Below are 22,756 nucleotides of genomic sequence, written 5' to 3' on the forward strand. Positions count from 1 at the left end.
GGACCCGAGTGCTCCCCTTCTTTTGCTGGGAGGGCACCTGGTGTAGGGATCCCTCCCAGTCCTGACCCTTGCCACCCCATACACAAACTGCATGAACAACAGGGAACAAACACACCAGTGCATCTTGTATTTAATAGTAATTATCACACCTCCACCCTGCCCCAGGAGCTGTGTGGGCTTGGGGACAACCTTGTTGGTGGGCATCATCTTCCTGAGGCTGCAGTCATCTCTTTGGGAGCATCATGTATTACTGTAAAGAAGCACCAGGTCTAATGGTTTGGGAAGACTGTCCATCCAGTGTCTTGGGTAGGAAGGGTGTCCAGGCACCCTTACTGAGATTAAGGCACATCACTATTTAGCTCAAAAGCTGTGTTTTGCTCTTGGGCTCTGACAAAACTTCTGTCTTCACTCTAGCACAGAGTTACCATTAGTTCTTGCAGCAGTTAAGGTACCGAAGGATCCAGCTTTCTCTACAAAGTTTGTTATTCCAGCACAGAGGCATTGCTGGCTTCCCCCAGAGATCGGGAGGTGTGTCAGCCTCCATCAGGCAGCGTCATTGGGTCAAATGGGAAATGCAGTGCCGGACAGGACTGGGGACTGAGTGCTGGTCTGGCTGGGGCAGCGAGAAAACACTGTGGGGACCCTTAACCAAAGCAGAGTCCTACTGGTATGATGTTTCAGTCCTGAGGCAGTTGGGTTGGAGCAGAGGCAGCGAACAGTCCAAGAACAGCAACAAACCCAGGCATAATTTCTATGCAAGGAGCCAAAGCTGGGTTAATGAGGCCAAGCAAGCATGCAGGTGAACGAAGCTGGGGCATCTACTCCTCCTTGGCCCAGACAGAACTGCTTGCCTTCTCCTCCAGGTGGGGAATCACCGCTTCGGTGTAAAACTTCTCCAGCTTTGGCACCGTCTGCCCCCAGAACTCAGCATCAAACTTCACAGGAGCCACGGCTGTCTCCTTGGTGGTGTGCACCACAAAGTCGGCCTGCTGCAAGCCAGCAGCTGCCAGCTGGCACTGGACCTGCGTGAAGTAGGGGTGATCCTTCTTCAGGGCATAGGAATCCCCGTCCACCTGCAGGCAGAAGTCCTTGTCCTTGCAGGCATCGTGCACCGTCCTGTTCCTGTGCTTGTAGGGACACTTGACCTCCAGCAGCCCCAGAGCCTTCCCCGTAGCCGCCTCTTTGATGATGCCATCCGGGCTGGCAGCGATCCACTCCTTGTCCCGGTGAATGAAGAGGCCGCAGTCCTCCACCTGCACCGCTTTGCCCAGTGCCTGCGATTTCAGCTTCTCGTAGGCCCGCACAGCTGCCTTCTCGTTGCGGATCCCCCAGGACATGGCTGGCGTCCGCACGCTGCTGCTGGAGCTCACCACTCCTTTCAGATAGGACTGGGGCACCTCGTCCGTCTTGCCGTTGGCAAACTTGCTGTTGGCAATCCTGGGGGCCACAGAGGCGGTGATGCGGTTCTCCCGCCACTCGTACCACTTGGGGTTGTTGTGCTGGCCCCGTGTCTCCCTCTCCACCTGCACGATGTCCTGGCTGTCCAGGGCAGGCAGGAACTTACTAAAGGCCCCGCTTGGGTCAGCCCCAGGCTGCTTCTTCTGTGGACGCGAGTCAGGACTGGCTGGACCAGCAGCTCCTTTGGCAGCAGGCAGCTTCTTTGGGGTTGCAGCGGACCTCCTGGCGGATGTTCCGTGCTGGTTTCCAGAACCCGCTTGGGCTCCATGGGTTGCTGAAGTTCTTGGCTGAGTGAAGTCCAGCTTTGCCATCTGCCCCTGGCTGGTGCCAGCAGCCCCAGCAGCAGGAGTGCTCCGGGATCGGCTGCTCACAGCCACAGCTGTGGCCTTGGCCCGGGTGGCGGAGGTGGAAGGTGGTGGTGGCGTGGCGCTGGTGGTTTTGGAGGCAGCTGTGGCCACCCGAGGGGATGATGTGCCACTGGACTCTTTCCTGGGTCTCCCCATCACTATGTGTCAGAGCCTTGTGCTGCGGGTAGGGAATAAAGTTTAATACACATCCTCAAACCACAAATTTCCCCTTTGGTCCTCCCTGCCCTGGGGTGCTGCATGTTGAGCGATGAAGCTGGTGAAGGGGCTGGAGAACAGGCATTATGAGGAAAGGCTGAGAGAGCTGGGGTTGTTTAGCCTGGAGAAGAGGAGGCTGAGGGGAGACCTCATTGCTCTCTACAACTACCTGAAAGGAGGTTGTGGAGAGGAGGGAGCTGGGCTCTTCTCCCAAGTGACAGGACGAGAGGGAATGGCCTCAAACTCCACGGGGGGGTTCAGACTAGATATTAGAAAGAAATTTTTCACGGAAAGGGTCATTGGGCACTGAAACAGGCTGCCCAGTGAGGTGGTTGAGTCACCATCCCTGGAGGTGTTTAAGGGACGGGTGGATGAGGTGCTGAGGGACACGGTTTAGTGATTGATGGGAATGGTTGGACTCGATGATCTGGTGGGTCCTTTCCAACCTAGTGATTCTGCGATCCCCGTGCCCCAGCGGGTCCCCCCGGCGTCACCCCCAGCAGGGAGGAGGCAGCGGGGCCCGGAGCGGCCGCTCCCACCCGCCCCGCAGGCACCGGGCGGCCCCGCTGGGACCCCGCGGCTCCCGCTAGGGGGAAGCAGCCGCTCGGGCATCCCCGCCCGCCCGGGATATGCCCGGGCCTGCCCGGTTCCCGTCCCGGCGCCTCTCTCCTCGCTCCCCTCCTGCATCAGCCCCGTTCCGCATCACCCCCGTCCTGTCTCCTTCCCGCAGCCCCGCCGACACCGCTTCGCTCCGCGCTGCGGACCGGCCACCGCCGCCGCGCCTTTCGCGATGGTTTCTCTTCCAGCTCCTCCTTCCTCCGCTCCTTCCTCCGGCCCCGATCCCGACACCGCCCCCGCTGCCCCGGGGCGGGCGGCGAGCCTGGGCTCACCCGCTGGGAACCCGAGCGCCTCCGAGCGGTTCCGAGTGGTCCCGAGCGGTTCCGAGAGGCCCCGAGCTCCCCCGAGCGCCCCCGAGCGTCAGCTTTCCAGGCTCCTTTTCCAGGCTTCCCAGAGGTCTCCGTGAACCGTCTCCACCTCGATACCAAAAATGCAGGCGAATCGATTAACTCAGGCTCGTTTTTGGAGTTTTAGAAAGCAAGCGTCCTTTATCAGGGCTGGGAAACTCGAAGGAGCGATGTCCATCAATCCTGTACAACGTCGAGTTGCTGGTTACAGAATGTATTTCCTGCTTACACACGTGCGGATAGACTTTCCCAGTAATCTTATGCTTACTCTATTACTTTCCAAGTTCTAGTTTTAATGTTATTATGACCTTCGCAACAGCTAAACCTTTTGCTTGCATTTGAGTTGGGGAAAGGCTGCAAACACAGGTGAGTACAGGAGAAGAGACATCTGTTCAGCACAGATTGTATTTCACACAAGACGTTATCATCTCCAAAGAATGAACAGTGCCTGGAAAAACACCGTCTGAAAATAAAACATGCTATCAGAGGGGCATTCTGTCTAACTTCCAAAAAAATATAATTACTCAAATGAAACTTCACAGAATCATAGAATCACCAGGCTGGAAATAGACCCACCGGATCATCGAGTCCAACAATTCCTATCAAAAAACTTACCTCTGCTTTAGATTAAATAAAAAAAAAAACTAATTAAAAAATCCATTTCTTGTAATAGTCACTACTTCTTGTTTTATTTCCTGCTGCTTATGCCTTCCAGCCTCTCTGTAACTTCCTACAGCTGGGCAGGCCTGTAGCACAGGTTAAAACACGGTGTGCCTGAGTTTGACCAGGTGTTCTCTTCCTCCTCCACGGCTACCCATCCTCAGGATCTTGTTTAATTCGTGCTGATTAACGAGCAGCAGACAGCTAAACAGGATGCCCCTGCCCCTCTCCCTGCAGGCAGAGGCTTTCCAGCCCTCAGCTGGGTCTGAGGAGCTGCAGCTGCTTCGAGGGTGGTTGCCCCCAGCCTGACACCAGCCAGGATCTCCTCGGGCTTCCGGTTGTTTCCTCCCTTAGCACTCAATTCACAGGATTTAGCAGTGACTTGGGGCCTGAGAGCACCTGTAAAAGCTTTGCAGTCCGTGTTGCCTCTAGCCAGCCTTATCTCTGTGTGATAATTCAGCTCAGTAAATGCAGGACTGGGCACACGTGGTTTGGGGATAAATACTCAGATGGTGAGCAGTCCCTTGGGTGCTGGGAAGGGCTGCGTTGGGGTTGTTGGGGTGCAAGGGCTCTTAATGGAGCCGTTGGGCTGAGCTGGGCCTGCGTTTGCAGGGTTTAGTGCCCTCCTTAGCTCAGCGCTCTGCTAAAAAGCAGTGCCAAGCTCTTGGTGGGTCTGTTTGGCTGTGATGAGCACAGCTGGGATGGTGCAGAGTGAGGACACGCATGCCTGCTGCCTGATGCTGATGTGAGCGCTGGATGGAGCAGGATTGAGCCTGTCTGCATCTCCCTGGGGCTGCTGCACGTTGCTGGTGTGCTGGGAGAGGTTCGGCTGTGTCGCTGGTGCTGTGCACACCGCGATTATTTGCCTGCTGTAATTCCAGGGCCGCAGACAGCACCTGACGCTGTGGGCTGGCCAAGCCCCGTCACCTCAGCTGGTGGCACCGGCCCAGTGCTTGCATTTGGAAACTTCTCTTTGCCTCAGCTTGGCCTAGAAACAATATATCAGAGCAAAATCAAAGCTTGCAGGTTTTTTTTTAATAAGGCTGGAGCGCCTGCAGTGCTTGCGGTGGTGATGGAAGCAGGAGCGCTGCAGCCGCAGGCTGAGAGGATGTGCTGTGCTGTGTTGTGTGCTGTGCCTCCAACAGCTCACAGAGCAGGCATCTGTCATGTAGGAGGGGTAATATATAGGTTAGCATCCTTCTCCCGTGGTCATAAATGACAAGGAAAGAGAGTGGCTGCATGCTTTAGCTCCCCTCCCTCCCCGTGCGGCACGAGGAGGAGAAGCAGTGTGCCGTGGGGCATCTCGTATGGGGAGAGAGAGAATGGCTCAGCATGCTCTTGCGAGCACCCCGGGGACACACAGAGTGCCTCTCTGCCGGATAATTGTGTTGGCTGAAGTGCAGGGTTAAGAGTTGGGAGGAGGGAGCCTGCCCTGCGCTACAACACGCAGCAAAGGACGTCTTCCACCAAGATTTTCCTCCTTTGCTCCTGCTGTCGCCTGTGAAACTTGTGCTGAGGAGCCGAAGCTGTAAGGTGTGTGGGGTCAGCTTAGAGGTGAGATCTGGTGGGGAGGTGCTGATCTGCCAGGCCTCCTCACTCCCACACCACCCCAAAATTCACCTGCCAGGGGCTGCTGCCCTGCCTTTCTGCCCCGGTGCCTCTGTGGCTGAGCTGGACTGCCACGGTGGGGTTTGCAGTGCGAGGGAGGGTGGGTGCTCCCCTCTGTGTGCTCTATAAAAAAAGGCCACGGCAGCTAAGCTCTATCTATAGCACAGCGAGGGAGCTGCCTGCGAGAGGCAGGGCAAGAATTCCAAATCTGAGGGTTTTCTCCTGTCCTGCTTGGGAATGCCCCAAGGGCTGTGAGATCTCTCTGCCAGCAGGTCTGTCTTGGCTTTCCCAGGATTTCCTGACTGTCTGCACCCTCCCCAAGGGGTCTTGTCACACTTGTCACCCAAAGATTGGGCACTCCCCAAATCCCTCCTCGTTCCTGCTCTTGGGGCTGGGATTTCACTGCAGTGCAAGGAAGGTGATGAGGACAGCCCTGGTGGGACCCTAGGGTGTCTAGGTTTGGAATGGATGCTCAGCATCTGCCTGTGCCTGGTCCTCCTGCAGCAGTCTCAGGGCAGCTGAGAGCTTTCTGAGCAAAGCTAGTCGTGACACTTGTGACCCACAGTGTTTGTACTGGAGAGTTCAGCCAGCTGATGTGGGTTTGTATTTATGCTGTCCTTTTTTGGGGAGGGACAACAGGGGGTGGCTACATGTCCCTGGCAGCCAAACCCCACGTTTGTGGCTGCCACAGTATCACCCTGGGGTTTCACCAGCACCCAGATTTAGCTGGACATCACTATGCTGTGGGTGCAAAGCAGCCCGCTGTGGTGGGCTCTGCTCTTGGCTGGTGCCTGTCACCCTCTGGGGGTGTTGGCCGTCCCCTGAGACCCCCAGTGCCACCCATTAGAGCATCCTCCAGCTCTCCCCGAGGCGGCAGTACCAGGGAGCGTGTCTCTTTAATGAGGCTGGGCTTGGAGCAGCTCTGCTGCTGGCACAGAGAGTGAGGGATGAAGTGAGGGCGGTGGAGGAGCCAGTGCCAGAGAGGGAGCCTGCAGCAGGGAGAGGCAGGGAAGGACTGCTCATCCCCCCTGGGTACTGCAGCCCCACAGCTGGAGGGGCAGAGAAACCCATCCCCAGGGCTGAGGGCTCTGTAGAGGGCAGGGACCCTGTGGGTGCTGAGCTGAGCCTGCAGCCCCTGTGTCATCCTCCTCCTCCTCCAGGTAAGGGCCGGAGTGGGGGGGGAGACTGGGACCGCTGTAATACTGGGACCCTGCGGGTATCCTGCGATTACTGGGTGCCCTGGGGTCACACTCTCACTGTCAGGGCAGCCCTGGGTTGCACGAGGGATGAGAGGTGGGAGAGGAGGTAGCAGGGCCACAAAAGTGCTGAAATCACCATCCAGCAGGAACCTGACAGGGTAGCTTTAAAAACCGCTGGGAACATGCCCCAGGGTGTCAGCAACTGGTCCCTGGACCACGAAGAGAGGCCATTCTGCAGGGCTGCCCCGCTGGGATGTGTCTGTGTCAAGGGAAATGTATGGGGATGAGACACTATTTTTTGAGGGGTGCTGGTGCTAGGGTACATCAAGGGCAAGTAAGTCCTGTTTCCTGGCATGGGGCTGAAGCTTTCCAGGGATTTAGCAGCTCTGGGGAACTAGGGGCAACAGCATGGGTCCAGGACAGTGGTCCTGGATGCAGTGCATGTGCCAAGGCATGTATGTATGCACTTGTATGTGTGTGCAGCGGACTCCGTTTCAACTTCCCAGAGGACAAAGCAGCAGTGCCAGCCAGAGGACAGCACCACAGGCTGGGGGCTTGGGCTGGGGACATCTCTTTATCCTGTCCCCTTCACTTGCAGCTGCCAGGGAAATCCCTTTCCCCTCCACTCCTCCTCTTTGGGCTGTGAAAAGCAGCGTGCCCTGTGGGCACTGGGCAGCAGTGCCATCACCTCCTGCCTCCCTGGCCTCCTCCCTTCTCCAAGAGTTGGGATGGATCCTGCCTTTCTGCCCTTGTACCCTATCCCAGCAGAGTGATGCGGGATGTCCAGAAGGGAGGGAAGTAGGGGTAACATGGGTGAGCAGGAGGGTTAGTGATGACTCCTCACTCCAGGCGCTGCCACAGAGGCTTGGGCTCATTTCCTTCCATCTTTCTCTTGTACCAGCCAGTGCTTCCATCACCCGTGGAAATTTCCACTGGGTTTGCTGGGGCTGGCCTCATCCTTCCCTGGGACTGCGCTGCTCCTCGGCGCAGGCGGCTGTTGCTGCAGCAAGTGAAACTCTGACAACTTCACAGGCAGCTACAGACAGTCTGCTGGGCTCAGGCGCCTGGCTTGCAGCAGCAACCTCAATAGAAAACTCAACTTGCCCACGGGTGAGAAGAGAAACACTTAAGTTATTCTGACCTAGGGAAGAGCTCTCTCCTTGCTGCCTTTGCTGAGGGCTTTCTGCCTCCAGCACAGCGAGACACCCCTACCCGACTCCTGCCACAGCCCTCTTTGTATCAGGGATGCTGCTGGCTAAACCCTTGGGTGGGAAGGGAGGAAGAAGAGGGGGTTGCGAAGGCGCTGGTAATGATGCTGGTGGTGGGGAGGGGTCTGGGGACATGTTGGTGATGCCACATGGGCACCTGGGGACATTACACTGCCCTGGGGGAAAGGGATGAAGAGGCCAGGGTGAGGACTGTTCAGTCTGGTTTTATTCATTACCATGGGGCTCAGAGCAGCCTGCATGAAGCACGGCAGGGACAGATGGGCCCTGTTTACTCTGCCAGGGTAAATATAAAGAGAAGTGATAAAAAAGCAGCCGGGACGGCTTCTCTGGGTAAGGCCCTGGTAAACAAGGCAGTGGTGCCCCGGCCGGTCGGTGGCACAGCAAACAGCAGGCACGTTGCTGAGCATTAAGCCTTGGGGACAAATGGAAGGGCTTTGGGATGAAATCCCATCTATAATGGCTCGATGTGGCTGGGTCGAGGCTGTCCCAGTCCCTAGATGGATGGATGCTGTGGTCAGGACAGGACCCAGCTAATGTTCACAGCTGGTGTAGGGGAAAGCCAGGCTGTGCATCACCCCTGTGCTACCTTGTGTGCTGTGAGAGCAACATAGGAGGCTTAGCAAGGGTGTGAAGCATCCTGCATGTTGGGTAGAAAACTGGTGATGGTGAGGGGTGGTTGGATGGCCACGACCTGCCAATATAACCCTGCAACGCTAATGAAGCGGGTAAACAGCTCCCCTCCAGCATAACAGGCTTGTTTTCCTGGGATGCAGCCACGTTGCTAATGCACCTCTGTGCTTTTCAGGGGCTCCCTGGCTCGTGGTAGCTGCATGCTCAGTCCTGGCACTGCCTTTGAGGACGTAGCCCTCCTCTGCTTTCAAGGGTGCTCTAGGAGAGACACCCTGTGTCTGGACATCGAGGGCACCCTGAACCTGACGTTACCAATGCTTGTATGACAAAGGCCACCAGAGAAGGGGGACCAGATGGTTGACTTGTACGTGGCCTTGTCCTTGCCCCAGGCATGTTCACGCTGAAGGGCTGGCACACGGCGTGACACAGGGACCCTGCTGCTGTCGGGCTGCAGGTCCTTGGGGCAGGCAGGGGATGCACTGCGGAGGTGGTGACTTAGGCACACTGTCCACAAAGAGGCATATATATATATATCTCAATATCTATCTATATCAATATATATATATTTATATTGATGTAGTGGGATGGGGTCATGTTAGAGAGATGCCTTGGCTCCAAGCAGTCATTTGGGATGCTGTTCTCAGGTGGTTTTCCCAAGGGGAAGTGAGGTGTGGAGTGGGTTGTTGCCCCATCTGGAAGGCATCCCCAGCCTCCTCTCTTCATGCCAAAGTGTGGGATGCTGCATATGTCCACCTCTGGGCAGAGCATCACTTGCCCAGAAGCAGAGAGCATTGTCCCCCCAGCCAGGCTCCCCCCTTGCAGTGCCATCCCCTCTATGCTGCTCTTCAGTGCAGTACTGACCTTGTTGTTAATTATTAAACCCCCAGCAAACACTGCTTGTTTTTTTGTCCTAGTTACTCTGTGGGCTTCTCACCCCTTTTTTTTTTTTTTTTTTAAAGAAATTACCCAGGTAACCTCTGTGGGTGGATGGAGATGGGAGCAGCAGATGCTCCTCTCCCAGCCAGTGCGGGAGAAGGTCTGGGGAGGCTCTAGAGGCACCAAGATGCTTTGGGGTGGCCAAGAGATGGGCTGCATGTGGCTGGCTATTATCCGTCCTGTTTAGGAGTCCCTGTTTTTCTGCCAGGGCTTGGAACTTCCATGTAACTGCTGCTGCACACAAGAAGTTATTTTGCTGCCCACCAGCCCGGTTTATTTATCCATGAGGTGGAAGAGCTCTCTGTGGGCTTCCGCAGCGCCAGACCTGGTTTGTGGGTGGGCTGGAGTCTGAACAGAGACCTCTCAATGCAGGTCCATGTGTTTTGTGGATGCTGTAGAGCAGCATCCTTGGAATGGGGAGGGATGAGTACCTGCTTTGTCTTTGCGAGCTGGGCTGATGTAATCGGCTTGTGCATACAAGCCCCTTCCTGATGGACCCCATCCCTGAGCACCCTGTACCTGCCTGTCCTCTGCCTGCAGCTGCCTGCCGAGGGACCATGCCAGGTCTGTACGCCCTCTCAAGCTGGGAGGCTCTGCCCCTGAAGAGCTCCACAGTGAAGGCTTGTGCCAACGGGTACTCCCTGAGCATCACCGCTCACCTTGTGTACACCAACCCCCACGAGGAGCCTGTGGAAGGTAAGAGGGAGCTATCGGGGCTGGCAGAGAACCAGCCTTCCTGCCTCGCACCTAAAAGCGCCCGTGCTGGAGAGCAGCCTGTCTCCAACCCACCTGTGTCCTGGCCCCCAAACCTTGCTCAGTTTGGGGATGGAAGGTGGTGGCCAGCAGTGCTGGGGACATCACTGGCACCTGGCGTCAACCTGCAGGCAGGGGAAGAGTAAAAACATTCTCAATGCTGAGGAAGAGGGGGATTTCATCCTCCCTGCCCTGCTTCATGCTAATGAGGCTCTGGGTCCTTTTTGTGTGTTTGCCCCACTCTTGTGCACTTCAATTGCCCAGCTCCTTGCAGTGCTGCCGTGGGCCGGCCAGCACCATGGCCGTGTCCGTGCCAGGATCTGCCGGGATCTGTTCTCTCCAACCCACAGGCATATTTATCTACCCTCTGGAGGAGTCGGAGGTGGTGGCTGGCTTTGAGGCAGTGACAGGCAGCCGGCGGGTGACGTTCCAGGTCCAGAACCGGCACCGGGCACAGGACTGCTGCCTCCAGTGCGGGCCCAGCTCTGGCCGGCCATGCTGCTGTGCCAGCGGTGAGTGCCCTGACATGGGCGATCCTGGTGAGTCCTCCCAGCTGGGGGGCTCATAGGCCAGGGACTGCTCCTCATTCACACTGATGCTTTTCCATGAGGACCACTGCTCCTCCCTGTGTCAGGGCAGCTCTGTCCCCTTTCATATAATCATGGAATCACCAGGTTGGAAAAGACCCACTGGATCATCGAATCCAACCATTCCCATCAATCACTAAACCATACCCCTCAGCACCTCATCCACCCGTCCTTTAAACACCTCCAGGGAAGGTGAATCAACCACCTCTCTGGGCAGCCTGTTCTAGTGCCCAATGACCCTTTCCGTGAAATTTTTTTTCCTAATGTCCAGCCTGAACCTCCCCTGGTGGAGCTTGAGGCCATTCCGTCTTGTCCTGTCCCCTGTCACTTGGGAGAAGAGGCCAGCTCCCTCCTCTCCACAACCTCCTTTCAGGGAGTTGTAGAGAGCAATGAGGTCTCCCCTCAGCCTCCTCTTCTCCAGGCTAAACAACCCCAGCTCTCTCAGCCGTTCCTCATAAGGCCTGTTCTCCAGCCCCCTCCCTCACCAGCTTTGTTGCTCTTCTCTGGACTTGCTCCAGAGCCTCAACATCCTTCTTGTGGTGAGGGGCCCAGAACTGAACACAGGATTCGAGGTGCGGTCTCACCAGTGCCGAGTACAGAGGGAGAATAACCTCCCTGGACCTGCTGGCCATGCTGTCTGTCCCTTCTGTCTGCCTCTTCTGGGTCTTTACCCTTTGCATGGCCTCTGTTGTCCTCTTTGACAGTAATTAGCGCAATTAACACCCACCCTTCCCCTACCTCATTGACACCCTGCGTCCCTCCCCTGCCCAGGCCACCTCGTCCTGGATGAAGACACAGAGCGCTCCACCTTCATCATCGTGACGGGCGCGCTGTGCCCTGCAGAGAGCCTGGCCGTCACCCTGAGCACAGCACAGGAGCTGCCCACGCTGCCAGATGGAGCTGTGCGCCTCCTCGTCCCCCCTGTCCTCATGCCTTGCGTCCCTGCTGTCCCCGAGAGTGAGCCGGCAAGCTTGTGTGACGACAGGTTGGGCCTATGGTGATTTTCTTGGCTTCCTCAGTCTCTGCCATCCCGGGTGTGGGGGGATGCTGATGCTGGGTGAGCATGGAGGGTGGCAGAAGCTGTCACTGCCTCTCCCCTCGCAGCCCCACCAGCTGTTTCGGCGGGCTGAGTGCCCGGAGCCAGCCATCACCCGTGGTTCCTGCAGAGAGCCTGGATGTCTTTTGCAGACAACCTTTCAACCCCTTCCCTTATGAGTTTGCCTTCGAGCTTCTGGTGAAGGGCCCCTGCTTGCTGGCAGGTAGGTGGGCAGCTCAGGTTGGACAAACCCTCCCAAAACACAGGTGACATGCCCTGGGGTGGCATTCCCCTGGCCCCTGCACACTTATGAGGGGACACAAGCCTCCCTACCCACAAAGAAGCCCTTTCCCTGTGGTGATTGAGGCACAGCCCCCATTCTGAGGTGACAAATCAGATCACTTTATTGAGTGGACACAAAGCCTTATATAGTGTCTCTCTACCCAGCCAGCAGCTGCCCCAGCGAATTTCCACTTTTAAAAATCCCACAGCTACAGGGATACAGTGCAACTGACTATTTACTGCCGATGTGCCCCTTATCTTCATGCTTTCCATCTGATGCATTCTTTTCTTACTAACTCACGGGTCTTGGTGAAGGTTCCAAGGTCTCAACAAGCTAGCAAGCATGACAACACCGGCTGTTTGAGCGGTGCTTGCTGCTAGTATCGCAGGTATTCCAAGGCATTGGCCGCCTGTCCCGGCATACGCATGACAGTGGAATATTTTATGCCCTCATTTCCCCTGAGAACACCCCCCATAGTGTCCCCACACATGGCTTTGGGTAGCAGCCTTCTTCCCCAGGGAGAAGTGATGGCTGGAGGGGATGGAGGGCAGCGGGGACATGTTCCTGGCTGCCAGCCTGGTTAATCCCATCAGAGCTGGCAGGGAGCAGCCACCACCACAGCACCGGGTCTGGCACAAGCGAGGAGCCCTGGAGGCGGGAGGCCAAGGTGGAGGGCGTGAGGGGCTGCCCTGCCACCTCCTCTCCCCCCTCAGGGCTGGAGAGCCCGTCACATGCCCTGCGAGCCGATGCCGACCCCTGGGCCAGCTCTGCCACCACCACCCGGGTCACCCTGGCCGAGCCCCACTGCTACGACAGGGTCCTGGAGATCATCCTCTACCCCTGCGGTGAGGGGCGTGCTGGCTTTGGCGGGTTTGGGGGAGATGAGGGATCTTCCCCAAGAGCATCTGGACCATTCCCACCCCCTGTGCCCCGCAGAGCCCCACCAACCCCACCTGGTGATGGAGGATGGCACCATGACATACCCCGAGTACGAGGCCTACATCCGGAGCCGCCGGGATTACGTGCGGATCGCCAGGAAGGATGGCAGTGGCGAGAGACAGGTGATGGGTCATGGCCATGGCCAGTCCAGCAGAGAGGAGGAGGATGGGGGGAGGTGACGGGAGGGGATCCTTAATGCAGGCCAGGAGGTGTGAGAAATCCCCTGGCCCGCCCACCTTGCAGGTGGCTTTCATGCAGAAGCGTTTCCACAAAGACATCTTCCCCAACCCTGTGCTGATGCTGAACTTCTGCCCCGCGGTGGAGAGTGTCCCTGGGGCCCTGCAGAGCACCACACGCGAGGTCCTCTTCCTCGTAGACCACGGCAGCGCCATGAGTGGCCCTGACCTCGACAAGGTCAAGGTGAGGCATGGCTGTGGGATGCTGCATATCTTGGGATGCTTCCAGAGTGACACGTCCTTAGCAGCCCTCTGCTGTCACCCCAGGAGGCTTTGCTGGTGGCCCTGAAGAGCCTCCCCTCAGAGACGCTGTTCAACATCGCCAGCTTTGGCACCAACATCAAGCCTCTCTTCCCATCCAGCCGCCTGTGCAGCAACGTGAGTGCCAGCAGGCAAACGAGCCCCTCTCTGTCCCCCACCCTGTGGCTCTGGATGGGGAACCGCTGCAAGGCCAGCTCTCCATGTGGGCAGGAGACGCTGTGGCGCGCCAGCGAGCACCTTGGAGGGCTGCGGGCGGACACGGGTGGCACCAACCTGCTGGCGGCCCTTGGCTGGGCGCTGGCGCAGCCCCTCCACCGCGGCTACCCCCGCCAGCTCTTCCTCTTCACTGACGCAGCAGTGGGCAACGCGGGCAAGATCCTCCGGCTGGTGCGCAGGCAGGCCAGCACCGTCAGGTATGGCTCTGGCACCACTGTGGGGTCATGATGCTGTTCCTACCGATTTCTCCTTTTGCAGCCCCAAATCTCACATGCAGCAGCCCAGAGGGTGTCTTTCACCCATCACATCCCCCAAACCCATCGTCTCAGTTTCCCCTGCGATGTCCCAACCCAGCATGCAGCTGGGGTGGCATCTCTGGGTACCAAACACCCCTGCCCAGCCCCTGGCACCGGTCTGGCCACAGGTTTTCACCTCATGGCTCTCTCCTGCAGGTGCTTCAGCTTTGGCATGGGGCTGCGGGTGTGCCGGCGGCTGCTAAAGGGCATTGCCAAAGTGAGCCGGGGCTATGCAGAGTTCCTGAGCCCAGCTGAGAGGCTGCAGCCTAAGGTAACACCTGGGTGAGGATGGGGGAGCGGGGGGTGGTGGGGGGCACCTTGGCATCCAACAGTAGCTCCTCTCCCTGCTCCAGCTGATCAAGTCTCTGAAGAAGGCAATCGAACCAGCCGTTAGCGACATCACCATCGACTGGTACCTCCCCGACAGCATGGAAGCTCTGCTCTCACCCACCGAGCTCCCTGCCCTCTACCCCGGCGACTGCCTTGTCAGCTACTGTGTCCTCTACCACATCTCCCGCTTCCATGACAGACGCACACCGGTAGGACAAGCATCACCCCCTGCCCTCCCCCAGCGTGGGGAGAACGGCACCATCCCTCTGCTGCTGGCTTCTCCCGGTGCCAGAGCTCCTGGTGGCCATGCCCTCTCCCTGCAGGGCTGGGATGGGGCTCGGCGGGGCTCAGCCTTCCCCTCCCAGGAGAAGGTGCCCAGTCCCAGGGAGAGCCGCCAGCCAGCTCGGAGCACCCTGGGCTCTGGGGATGCCTGCCTGGAGCTCTCTGCTGTGGGCACAGAGGCGTCGGAGCAGAGTGAGTCTGTCTGGCGCTGGGGTGAGAGGCAGGCGTGAGGAGCTGTGAGCTGACAGGGTGTGTGCTCACTGGGCAGGTGTGGACACCGTTTCGGGGGGAGACATCTGGAAGCGGATTTACCAGCCCTCCTACATCCAGGAACAGTACGTCCTGACGCACTGCTCCGCCAGCACTGACCGCAGCCAGGGGCTGCTTTCCTGGAGCTCCACCAGCAGCGAGTCCACTGGGTCCCGTGACGTGGCCCCCGAGGGTGGCTCCTCAGGCCCTGGGGCTGATGCCACCTCCCAGCAAGGCCAGAAGAGCCTGTCCCTCTGCGAGTCCTCCACCAAATCTGCCCCGGTGCCCTCTGCACCGGCTGGGACTAAGGTAGGGATGCCAACGAGGTGTGAGGGCTCACAGTGAGGAGGTTGCTCCCAGCTTAGCTAGGATCTGGCTGTCCCATTGTGCCCAGACACATAGCCACCAGGCTGGAAAATGGAGTGCTGTAGCCTGGATTTTAAGCAAGGATCAGCCATGGGTGTTGCAAGAAGGCTCCTCGGGTGGTTTTGCCTTACTGGAATGGGACAGCTCAGTACCAAGCAGCTGGTCCCTCCATTTCCCTAGCTAGTAGTAATCTGGGTGGCTAACAAACCCCCTAGCTAGCTCAGATCCTCATTGATGCTGCAGAAATCAAATGAAAATAGCTAGGCCAGCATCAGGTAATGAACCTGCCAAGCTGGAAAGCAGAGGATGTGCTGGCTGAGTTCCTGCCTGGCTCCTTCACCCCCGGCCAACGCGACTTGACGCTTTGTCGGTGATGAGCCACACCCCTGCTGCTTCGTATCTGGGTTTAAAAGCCGGGCAGGTCACTGGGAGGGGAGAGGCAGCTCCCGTGGTGACGATGTCCTCGAGGCCAAGTGAGGCCAGCTGTTACCCAGCTCCAGGACACGCTCCTTCCCGGTGACATGGCTCAGGTAACCTGCTCCTCCTGCACAGCTGGTGGCCTTTGCTGCTGAAATGTCAAGCGTAAGCGATTTCCCTGCAGTGTAAATGATCCCAGCCGGGCTCCCTGCTGCCGGGGCGAGAGGTAGCACGGGTACCTCTGCCCTGCTGTAGCTTTTAGGTGAAGCACCTCCGTGTGGGGATACAGCTTCATGCTGGGGAGCACATCCCATCATAGCATCGTCTAGCCTAAGCAATTGAGATAGTTCCTCCCCCCGCCAAAAAAAAATCTGCCAACTCCTCCTGCCTCAGTGTCATCTTGAGTCAGCCTCAGGGTTGTTTGCAAACTCTTGTCTTGGTGCTGTCGGTCCTTCCCACGCGTATCAGGAGCGTCACGAGCATCACCCACCACCCTGGGAGGCTGCCAGGTGCCAATGTGCCTAGCAGCAGGGCTGGATGTCAGCTCGCAGCTCCATCCAACAGGTGGCCAGGGCTGCAGTTGTCCCATCATGGCTTGGCACAGGCTGGGCTCTGTGCCCGTGCCAGGCTCAGAGTCAGCTCCTGCGTCTCTGCAGGTGACGGTGGCACTGAGTATGGAGGAGCTGGCGCGGCGGAGGAAGGTGCTGGCCCGAGCCACCCTGGCTGGACGCAGCTTTTCCTCACCTCATGGGGAGCTGGACACTCATCAGCTGTGCCGGGCTTTGGAGAAGGTGTCCCAGAAGAGGAACCGGTCCCTGGAGGGGCAGCTGGATGAGCTGGGACCCCAGGGACGGCAGCTACAGCCCAGCGCAGCGGAATCAAGTGTGTGCTGGCTTTGGGGGGATGAAAGCAGTGGGGATGGAGATGGGTGCCCCCTGATTGTTAAGCCTGCATCTTGCCATTGCCCAGATAACCTCCTGTCACCCACAAACCTGGACTGGGACATGCTGGTGGAGCCCTCCTACCTCTTCAGTGCCTCCCCTGCGCCCGAGCAGGGGGAGCCCAGCCCAGGCAATGCTGGCCTTCCTCTGCGCTGCCAGGTTGTGATCCACGCACTGCAAGCTGGCAAGCCCGTGTCCTGGGAAGTGACAGCATCACTGGAGTCACTGCTGCAGCCCCGGGAGGGACAAGGCAGGGAGGACACCCCACAACGAGTGAGCAAGGTGTGGGACAAGCCGCTGCACTGCTTGGCAGCGCGTTCCGTCATCCGGGACAACGAGAACGCGGCACAGCGGGAAGCCGAGCTGGAGCAGGGTGGGTGCCGGTGCGTGTCTCCCCCGACCCTGGCACAGCCCCAGCATCCCCCTCACCTCTAACCGCCTTGCTCTGGGTAGGTTTCGCCCGCCGGTTTCGCCTGAAAGCTGTGCAAACCAGCAAAGCCTGCAATGTGCCTTCCCTCTACACCCGCCTGGTGCCCGTGGATGGCGCCACACAGGCGGCTCTGCCCCTAGCCCCCGAGGTGTGGGGCACAGGTACGGCTGGGGGCTGCAATGTGTGGGGCAGGGGGCAGCGATGGGATGTGGGGCTGAGGTGGCACTGTCCCTTACAGCCAGCTCAGCCAGCCGCCCACAAGCCACCACGTCGGGAAGCTGGCACCGCAGGAGTTCCTCAGCAGGTCCAGGCCAGCAGCGGGATGTGGAGGAGCAGGATGAGGTCCTCATCGCTGCAGGTACCAATCCAAGGCCCTTACATCGGCTTACAGTTCCCAGGGGTGAGGGATGTGCCTGGGCACCCTCAGCTCATGGCTGTGTGGTGCTGGTCCTGGTCGGAATGCTCTGGGTACCTGGGAAGAGGCGTTGATCTCTGCCCCACACTGGAGGGGAACATGAGGGGAAGCGTAGCAGCCCTGGGCCATAAGGGTCCCAGGAGCCCCAGGGACTTTGGTCTTTTGCAGAGCGAGCTGAGACCCCTGGCTCTCCAGCCAGCGACTCCTCTGCTACCTATGGATGGGAAAAGCAGAACTGCTCAAACGGTGCGTCTAGGGTGGAGGGGATCGAGGGCTGGATGGTGGGGGCCGGGGGTTGCCCCCATCCCCCTGTTGCTGGCAGCCAAGAGCTGGAGCATCTGCTGTGACCATGCCTGCCCTGCTGCCCAGAGCATGAGGGCTGAACCGCTCGCGCAGATGCTGGGGAGCACTGCGGTCCCCTTGCTCAGCTCCTACCCCTTTGCAGGGCCCTCAACCAGCACCTCCACTACCTCCATGGGCTTCCAAAAATCCACGGAGGGCATCGCTGGCTCCAGGTGAGGCTGCGGGGCTGTGAGGGCCAAACAAAATGGCACATTGGGTACTGCAGGCCCACTGTCCCCATGCCAGCTGCTGTAGCTTAAGAGGCAGGCTGGTGCTGCAGCCCCTTCCCTGCAGCAGGCTGTGGTCCAGCTGCCCTTTGGGAATTGCCCCCCACTGTTAACTCACATGTTTGCCCCCCAGGTTTAACCTGAGCAGGCGCAGGGGGCCCAGCCTGGTCCTACGCCCGCAGTGCCTCAGCCCAGAAAGTGAGAGCTCCAGCAACCATGCCAGCCACGACTACCTCCCACTGGTAAGGACCCCATCCCCATCCCACCTTAAGGGGGGTCACAGCCAAGTCACTCAGGCAATGCCCAGTTGGCACCCAGCTGAGCTCGCAAACCCCATAGACGCCCCCTCAGCCTTGCTGCATCCCTGAACGCCTTGGCTGGCTTTTGGGGAGGGTGCATGTTGGGCAGTCCCTGTGCCCCAGAGATGTTCCTGCAGCGTTCGCTGCTGTGTGCTGGGGCAGCAGCGGCTCTGGCTCTCCCAGTCAGCCGCCCCTCCTTTGCAGGTGCAGCTGCAGCAAGCCCGGGGGCCATTCCAGCTCACCGAGATCTTCTCTGAAGTGGTGCAGATCCCCCTGGACCGCCTGCGCCGGGCATCCCCATATGCCTCGCACCGAGCCAGCCTCAGCCCTACGTCCCCGGGAGCCAGGAGCAGCCCCGAGGCAGGGCCTGGTGGTGAGGAGGGCAAGGAACCCATTGTGTGCCCCCAGCCCGGCTCACCCCCATCTCGCAGCACTTGTTCTGAGGTGCCCAGCGCAGCCGTGTGGGCACAGGCGGACAGTGGGCATGGCTCTGAGTCCGACACTGGCCCCCACTCAGCCGCCCCCTCCGAGGCTGGAGTGAGCTGGCAGGATGTGGGGCCGGAGGACCTGGAGAGCACCAGCTGGGCCACGGCGGTGGCCTTGGCGTGGCTGGAGCATCGCTGTGCTGGCTTCTTTGAGGAGTGGGAGCTGGTGGCAGCCAAGGCAGACGCATGGCTGCAGGCGCAGCAGCTGCCGGATGGGGTGGACGTGGGCTGCCTCAAAGGGGCGGCCAGGCACTTGTTCCTGCTGCTGCGTCACTGGGACGAGAACATCAAGCTGAACATGCTGTGCTACAACCCCAACAACGTCTGACGGCCGCCGGAGGGGACCAATAAAGACGCCTGCCTCTGCGTTGCCTGCACACGCATTTCTTTTATGGGCAGGGAACTGTCAGACCTGTCCAAGCCACACTGGGGCTCACCAGAGCCCTGTGTGGGTCACCCCTTTCCCACTCATCTCCGCTGGGAGGGAGCAGACAGGGCACTAGGAAAAGCTTTGCCCAAGGGATCCCTGGGCTCCATCAAGGTGATTCAAAGCTTGAGGCAAAGCGGTTTTGCAGATCCTCTCTCTTAACCTTATCCCGGAGGCTGCTCCCCTGCCATGGGCTGGGAATGGAGCTCCCAAAGCCCCGGTGGCTGCTCTGCCTTCCTGCTGCAGGGAGGGCAGGCTGAGGCACTGCATGCAGCGCGAGGACACTGTGGACAGGGAAGGGCACACAAAGCCCCCTTTATTGGGGAAGTCCTGCCTGTCACGGGTCCCCATGCTGTCCCCTTTGCACAGTTCCAGGGCTTGTGGCCCTCCTGAAAGGGCCAGGGGCAGCCTGGGAGCCAGGTGGGTAAAGAGCAGGCAAAACAGTCAGTCCCAGTGGCCAGTTCCCATCATTCAGCCGGCCACACTCTCACTGGGCCTTCTTGGAGACAGCTGCGGGCCTCCTGCTCGGTGGAGGGGCATGCAGTGCTGGCAGAGGGGCTGTGCCGTACCAGAGCTGGAGCAGGATGAGTCCGTGGCAGATGTGAAGGGAGAGGGAGCTGCAGACAGTGGAGGGGTAGGTGTTCCAGCAGAGCTCGATTACACCCAGGAGCAGCACCCTGCGGGGAAAAAGCTGGGAGTCAGCACAACAGGGGACACACCAACCGCCCTCGCTCCCAGACCCCACAGTGGCCAGGTGGGCCCCCTTCCCTTGCAGCACGTACTTGGGCATGTGGGCGAGCTTGGCGGTAGGGGTGCACCACAGTAAGTAGGGCAGCGTGTGAAAATACCAGACGTAGAACTGGTAGTGCAGGGAGCGGCTGCAGCAAACACCCAGGAAGTTGGAGGAGAAGAGGACAAAGACAATCTGTGCGCTGGTGTTAAGGGTTCAAAAGCAGCAGCCTAGAGGTGTGCCACTCCCTGGGCACACAGCAGAGATTTTTGCCTAGGACAGCCTGATCCTGACAGCACGGCAGGACTGGGAGTCTGCAAATGCCAAGCCCAAGGTCTGCCCTGCCTTCTCCCCATCTCCTTGCAGCCCACACTGTCGAAGGATATTGTTGACAGTCAAGGGTAGGGATGGGTCTTTCCTTTCTGCAGGATCCTTCAGCAGAGCCAGGATGCTCTCTTTGGACCTGAGAGGGAAGAACAAATGTCAATCTCAGCTGCCGAAGTCTTTCCCATTCTGACCTTTCCCTGAGAGCCACCATGTCTGAGCAGCACGCACCCCAAACTGGAACAGTAACTCGCCCCTGCTCCTGCTTGCAACCCGAGAATCACAGCATAGTGGGGCCAGGGGCATTGCAGACCCATATCCTACATCATGGGTGTTAAAGGGGATTGGCTGACCAGAAGCAGGACGTGTGGGAAATCCAACGTCTCACCTGTGCCATCGGTGCAGCGCAAAGAGCCCCAGGCCAGCCAGGTGAGCCAGAAGCAGTGTGGCGTGGAAAGCCCGATTCAAGAAAACTTCTTCCGGGAGGAAGCGCCAGTTCACTGTCCATTTGAACTGGAACTGGCGGCCCAGGTCGAAGGAACGGGTCAGGTATCCCACGGGGTTCACCAGCAGGAAGGGCAGCCCCAGAACCACCTGCGAGAGACACACCAGCACCCTCGCAGCAGCCGCAAGCAAGTTCTCCATCACCCTTGCCACCTCCCAGGAACCTCAGCACCCTGTGGAGCAATGGGGATGGTCGGCCAAAGACGGAAGCCCCGTGAATTAGATGATTTATCAATGTCTAGCTTGCTGTGTGGGGCCAACTCAGATGCTGGAGCCACTGTATACCCACACAGAGGTCTCCAGCCTCCAGCACAGCCGGGCAGGAGGCTGCAATGCAGGCAGGGCAGCTCACAACCACTGGGACTGCCAGCCTGCCCCTAAGCTGATGTGAGCAGGGACCCACCTGGAGCAGGGCACAGATGCAGAGCTTGGGGATACACCCCAGGAGACCAAACCGCTGGAGGAGAAGGAAGAGAAGTCCAGGTGCGAAGAGCAGGATATTCATCTTCACGGACACAGCCAGGCTAAGTGAGAAAATGCATTACCACTGCGGATCACAACACAGGTGCCTGGGCAGCCTCTGGGTGTGCGGCCTCCTCTCTGAGGCTGAGCTCACTCTTGGACGCAGCAAACCACGGACAGCAGCCCTTGCCCGGCCCCCAGACCCTCACCTGAAGAAAAGGCAGCCCCAGGACCAGCGCTCCTCCAGGAGCAGGTTGATGGCGAGGAAGAGGATGGCCATGGCAACAGGGTCATTGAAGAGACGTAGGACAAAGATGGAGTGGATGCGGTAGGAAGCACAGCACATGAAGAAGAAAACATATGGGGGGACCTTGCAGGGGACAGAGACATGAGGGCAGTGAGCAGCCTGTCCTGGACCCCCTGCTGCCACTGAGCGCCTCCAAGCCTCAGCCCCCAACCCTGGCCTCCTGCCCAGCCTATTTTGGCTGGGTGAGGGCTGCGTAGAGCAGGAGAGGTCCTGAAGCACCAGGCAAGCTCCCCTGGCTCCAGGTTACCTTGTTGGTTCGGCAGTAGATGCGGAAGACGAGGAGGAGGTTGAGGAGGTAGAGGCCAGCAAAGAGGTACTGGGCAAGGTGGATGTCAGTGCCGCGGCCTGTGGCGTAGTACAGGCCTAGGAAGATGTAGACGAAGCCAGCAGGGTAGCTGGGGAGAGACAGGAGTGAGGGGCTGTGCCCTGCTGCCCCCCCTGGAGCCCCCAGTCATGGGGCATTTGGCCATCCCCGTCACTCACACCAGCGGCCCAGTGTCGCCCTTCAGCTGGCTGTAGTCAAAGGTCCCATTGGCAAAGCCCTCCACCTCCTGCATGTAGGCCTTCCAGTCGATCTCGGTGTCTGTGGGGACATGCAAGGGTCAGCCGGGATGGGGGGCACTGCAGGGAGAGCTTCCCCCTCCTCCAGACCCCATGGCGCGGCTCTGCACCCACCTGCCTCGCCATCAGCCACAGTTTTGGACCCCACGGATGCAGCCAGGGCTCCTGGCCCCTACTCCCTTGCGGATGCTGTCACCCGCAGGGACCAGCGGCGACCCTGTCACGGATCACTGTCCCTGTCTGTCCCCCTTAGATCCAGCCCTGGAACACGCTGTCACTGCCCAGAGGGAGGATCATAGAACGGTTTGGGTTGGAAGGGACCTTAAAGCCCCTCCAGTTCCACCCCCCCGCGATGGGCTGGGACACCTCCTACCAGGCCAGGCTCCTCAGAGCCCCATCCAGCCTGGCCTTGAACCCCTCCAGGGAGGGGACATCTACAACTTCTCTGGCCTTGAACCCCTCCAGGGAGGAGACATCTACAACTTCTCTGGCCTTGGACACCTCCAGGGAGGGGACATCACAACTTCTCAGAGCAACGTGGGCCTCAAAGAGAAGCGTCCTCCCTCCCAGCCCAGGAGGAGCTGTCCCCGCCCGCCCCCCCTGGACCCCGCACTCACAGGGGACCCTGCGGATGACCCAGAGGTTGACGCCGCCCTCGGCCAGGCAGAGGCAGGCGGCCACCAGCGGGGTGTAGCTGGGCTCCAGCAGCGCGTACCGCCGGCCCCGCCATGCCCGCCGCAGCGCCGCCGCCGCCCGCCCCGCCGCCATGGCTGCCCCCGGCGCGCGTTCCCGCCCGGAGCGCT

At 59.2% G+C, this 22,756-nt stretch overlaps 3 protein-coding genes across 4 annotated transcripts; 1 reads left to right on the forward strand and 2 right to left on the reverse strand.

Moving 5' to 3' along the window:
• Positions 1 to 105: 105 nt before the first annotated feature.
• Positions 106 to 2,860, reverse strand: LOC138724446 (uncharacterized). The gene is made up of 2 exons (XM_069864414.1): positions 2,786 to 2,860; positions 106 to 1,983 (listed from the first exon to the last, which is right to left on the reverse strand). Exon 2 carries the CDS (start codon positions 1,959 to 1,961, stop codon positions 819 to 821), a length of 1,143 nt encoding a protein of 380 aa, XP_069720515.1. The 5' UTR covers positions 1,962 to 1,983; positions 2,786 to 2,860; the 3' UTR covers positions 106 to 818.
• A 6,920-nt stretch (positions 2,861 to 9,780) lies between these two features.
• On the forward strand, positions 9,781 to 18,977 carry VWA5B2 (von Willebrand factor A domain containing 5B2). The gene is made up of 21 exons (XM_069864866.1): positions 9,781 to 9,944; positions 10,352 to 10,513; positions 11,360 to 11,585; positions 11,693 to 11,847; positions 12,621 to 12,752; positions 12,844 to 12,968; positions 13,090 to 13,266; positions 13,350 to 13,460; positions 13,554 to 13,756; positions 14,012 to 14,126; positions 14,209 to 14,394; positions 14,509 to 14,659; positions 14,736 to 15,025; positions 16,156 to 16,381; positions 16,469 to 16,813; positions 16,894 to 17,031; positions 17,109 to 17,228; positions 17,454 to 17,531; positions 17,731 to 17,800; positions 17,988 to 18,096; positions 18,358 to 18,977. The coding sequence occupies exons 1-21, from the start codon at positions 9,806 to 9,808 to the stop codon at positions 18,964 to 18,966; spliced, it is 3,867 nt and encodes a 1,288-aa protein (XP_069720967.1). The 5' UTR covers positions 9,781 to 9,805; the 3' UTR covers positions 18,967 to 18,977.
• Positions 18,978 to 19,006: 29 nt separating this feature from the next.
• On the reverse strand, positions 19,007 to 22,748 carry ALG3 (ALG3 alpha-1,3- mannosyltransferase). Of its 2 annotated transcripts, XM_069864415.1 has the most exons (9): positions 22,571 to 22,748; positions 21,876 to 21,975; positions 21,640 to 21,787; positions 21,295 to 21,455; positions 21,027 to 21,147; positions 20,508 to 20,713; positions 20,181 to 20,258; positions 19,848 to 19,991; positions 19,007 to 19,742 (listed from the first exon to the last, which is right to left on the reverse strand). In XM_069864415.1, the coding sequence occupies exons 1-9, from the start codon at positions 22,719 to 22,721 to the stop codon at positions 19,553 to 19,555; spliced, it is 1,299 nt and encodes a 432-aa protein (XP_069720516.1). In that variant the 5' UTR covers positions 22,722 to 22,748; the 3' UTR covers positions 19,007 to 19,552. The 2 variants fall into 2 exon arrangements, with proteins under 2 accessions (XP_069720516.1, XP_069720517.1); XM_069864416.1 differs by lacking the exon at positions 20,508 to 20,713.
• Positions 22,749 to 22,756: the final 8 nt, after the last annotated feature.

Source organism: Phaenicophaeus curvirostris, chromosome 10 (assembly GCF_032191515.1).
Source record: "Phaenicophaeus curvirostris isolate KB17595 chromosome 10, BPBGC_Pcur_1.0, whole genome shotgun sequence".
Lineage (NCBI taxonomy): Eukaryota > Metazoa > Chordata > Aves > Cuculiformes > Cuculidae > Phaenicophaeus > Phaenicophaeus curvirostris.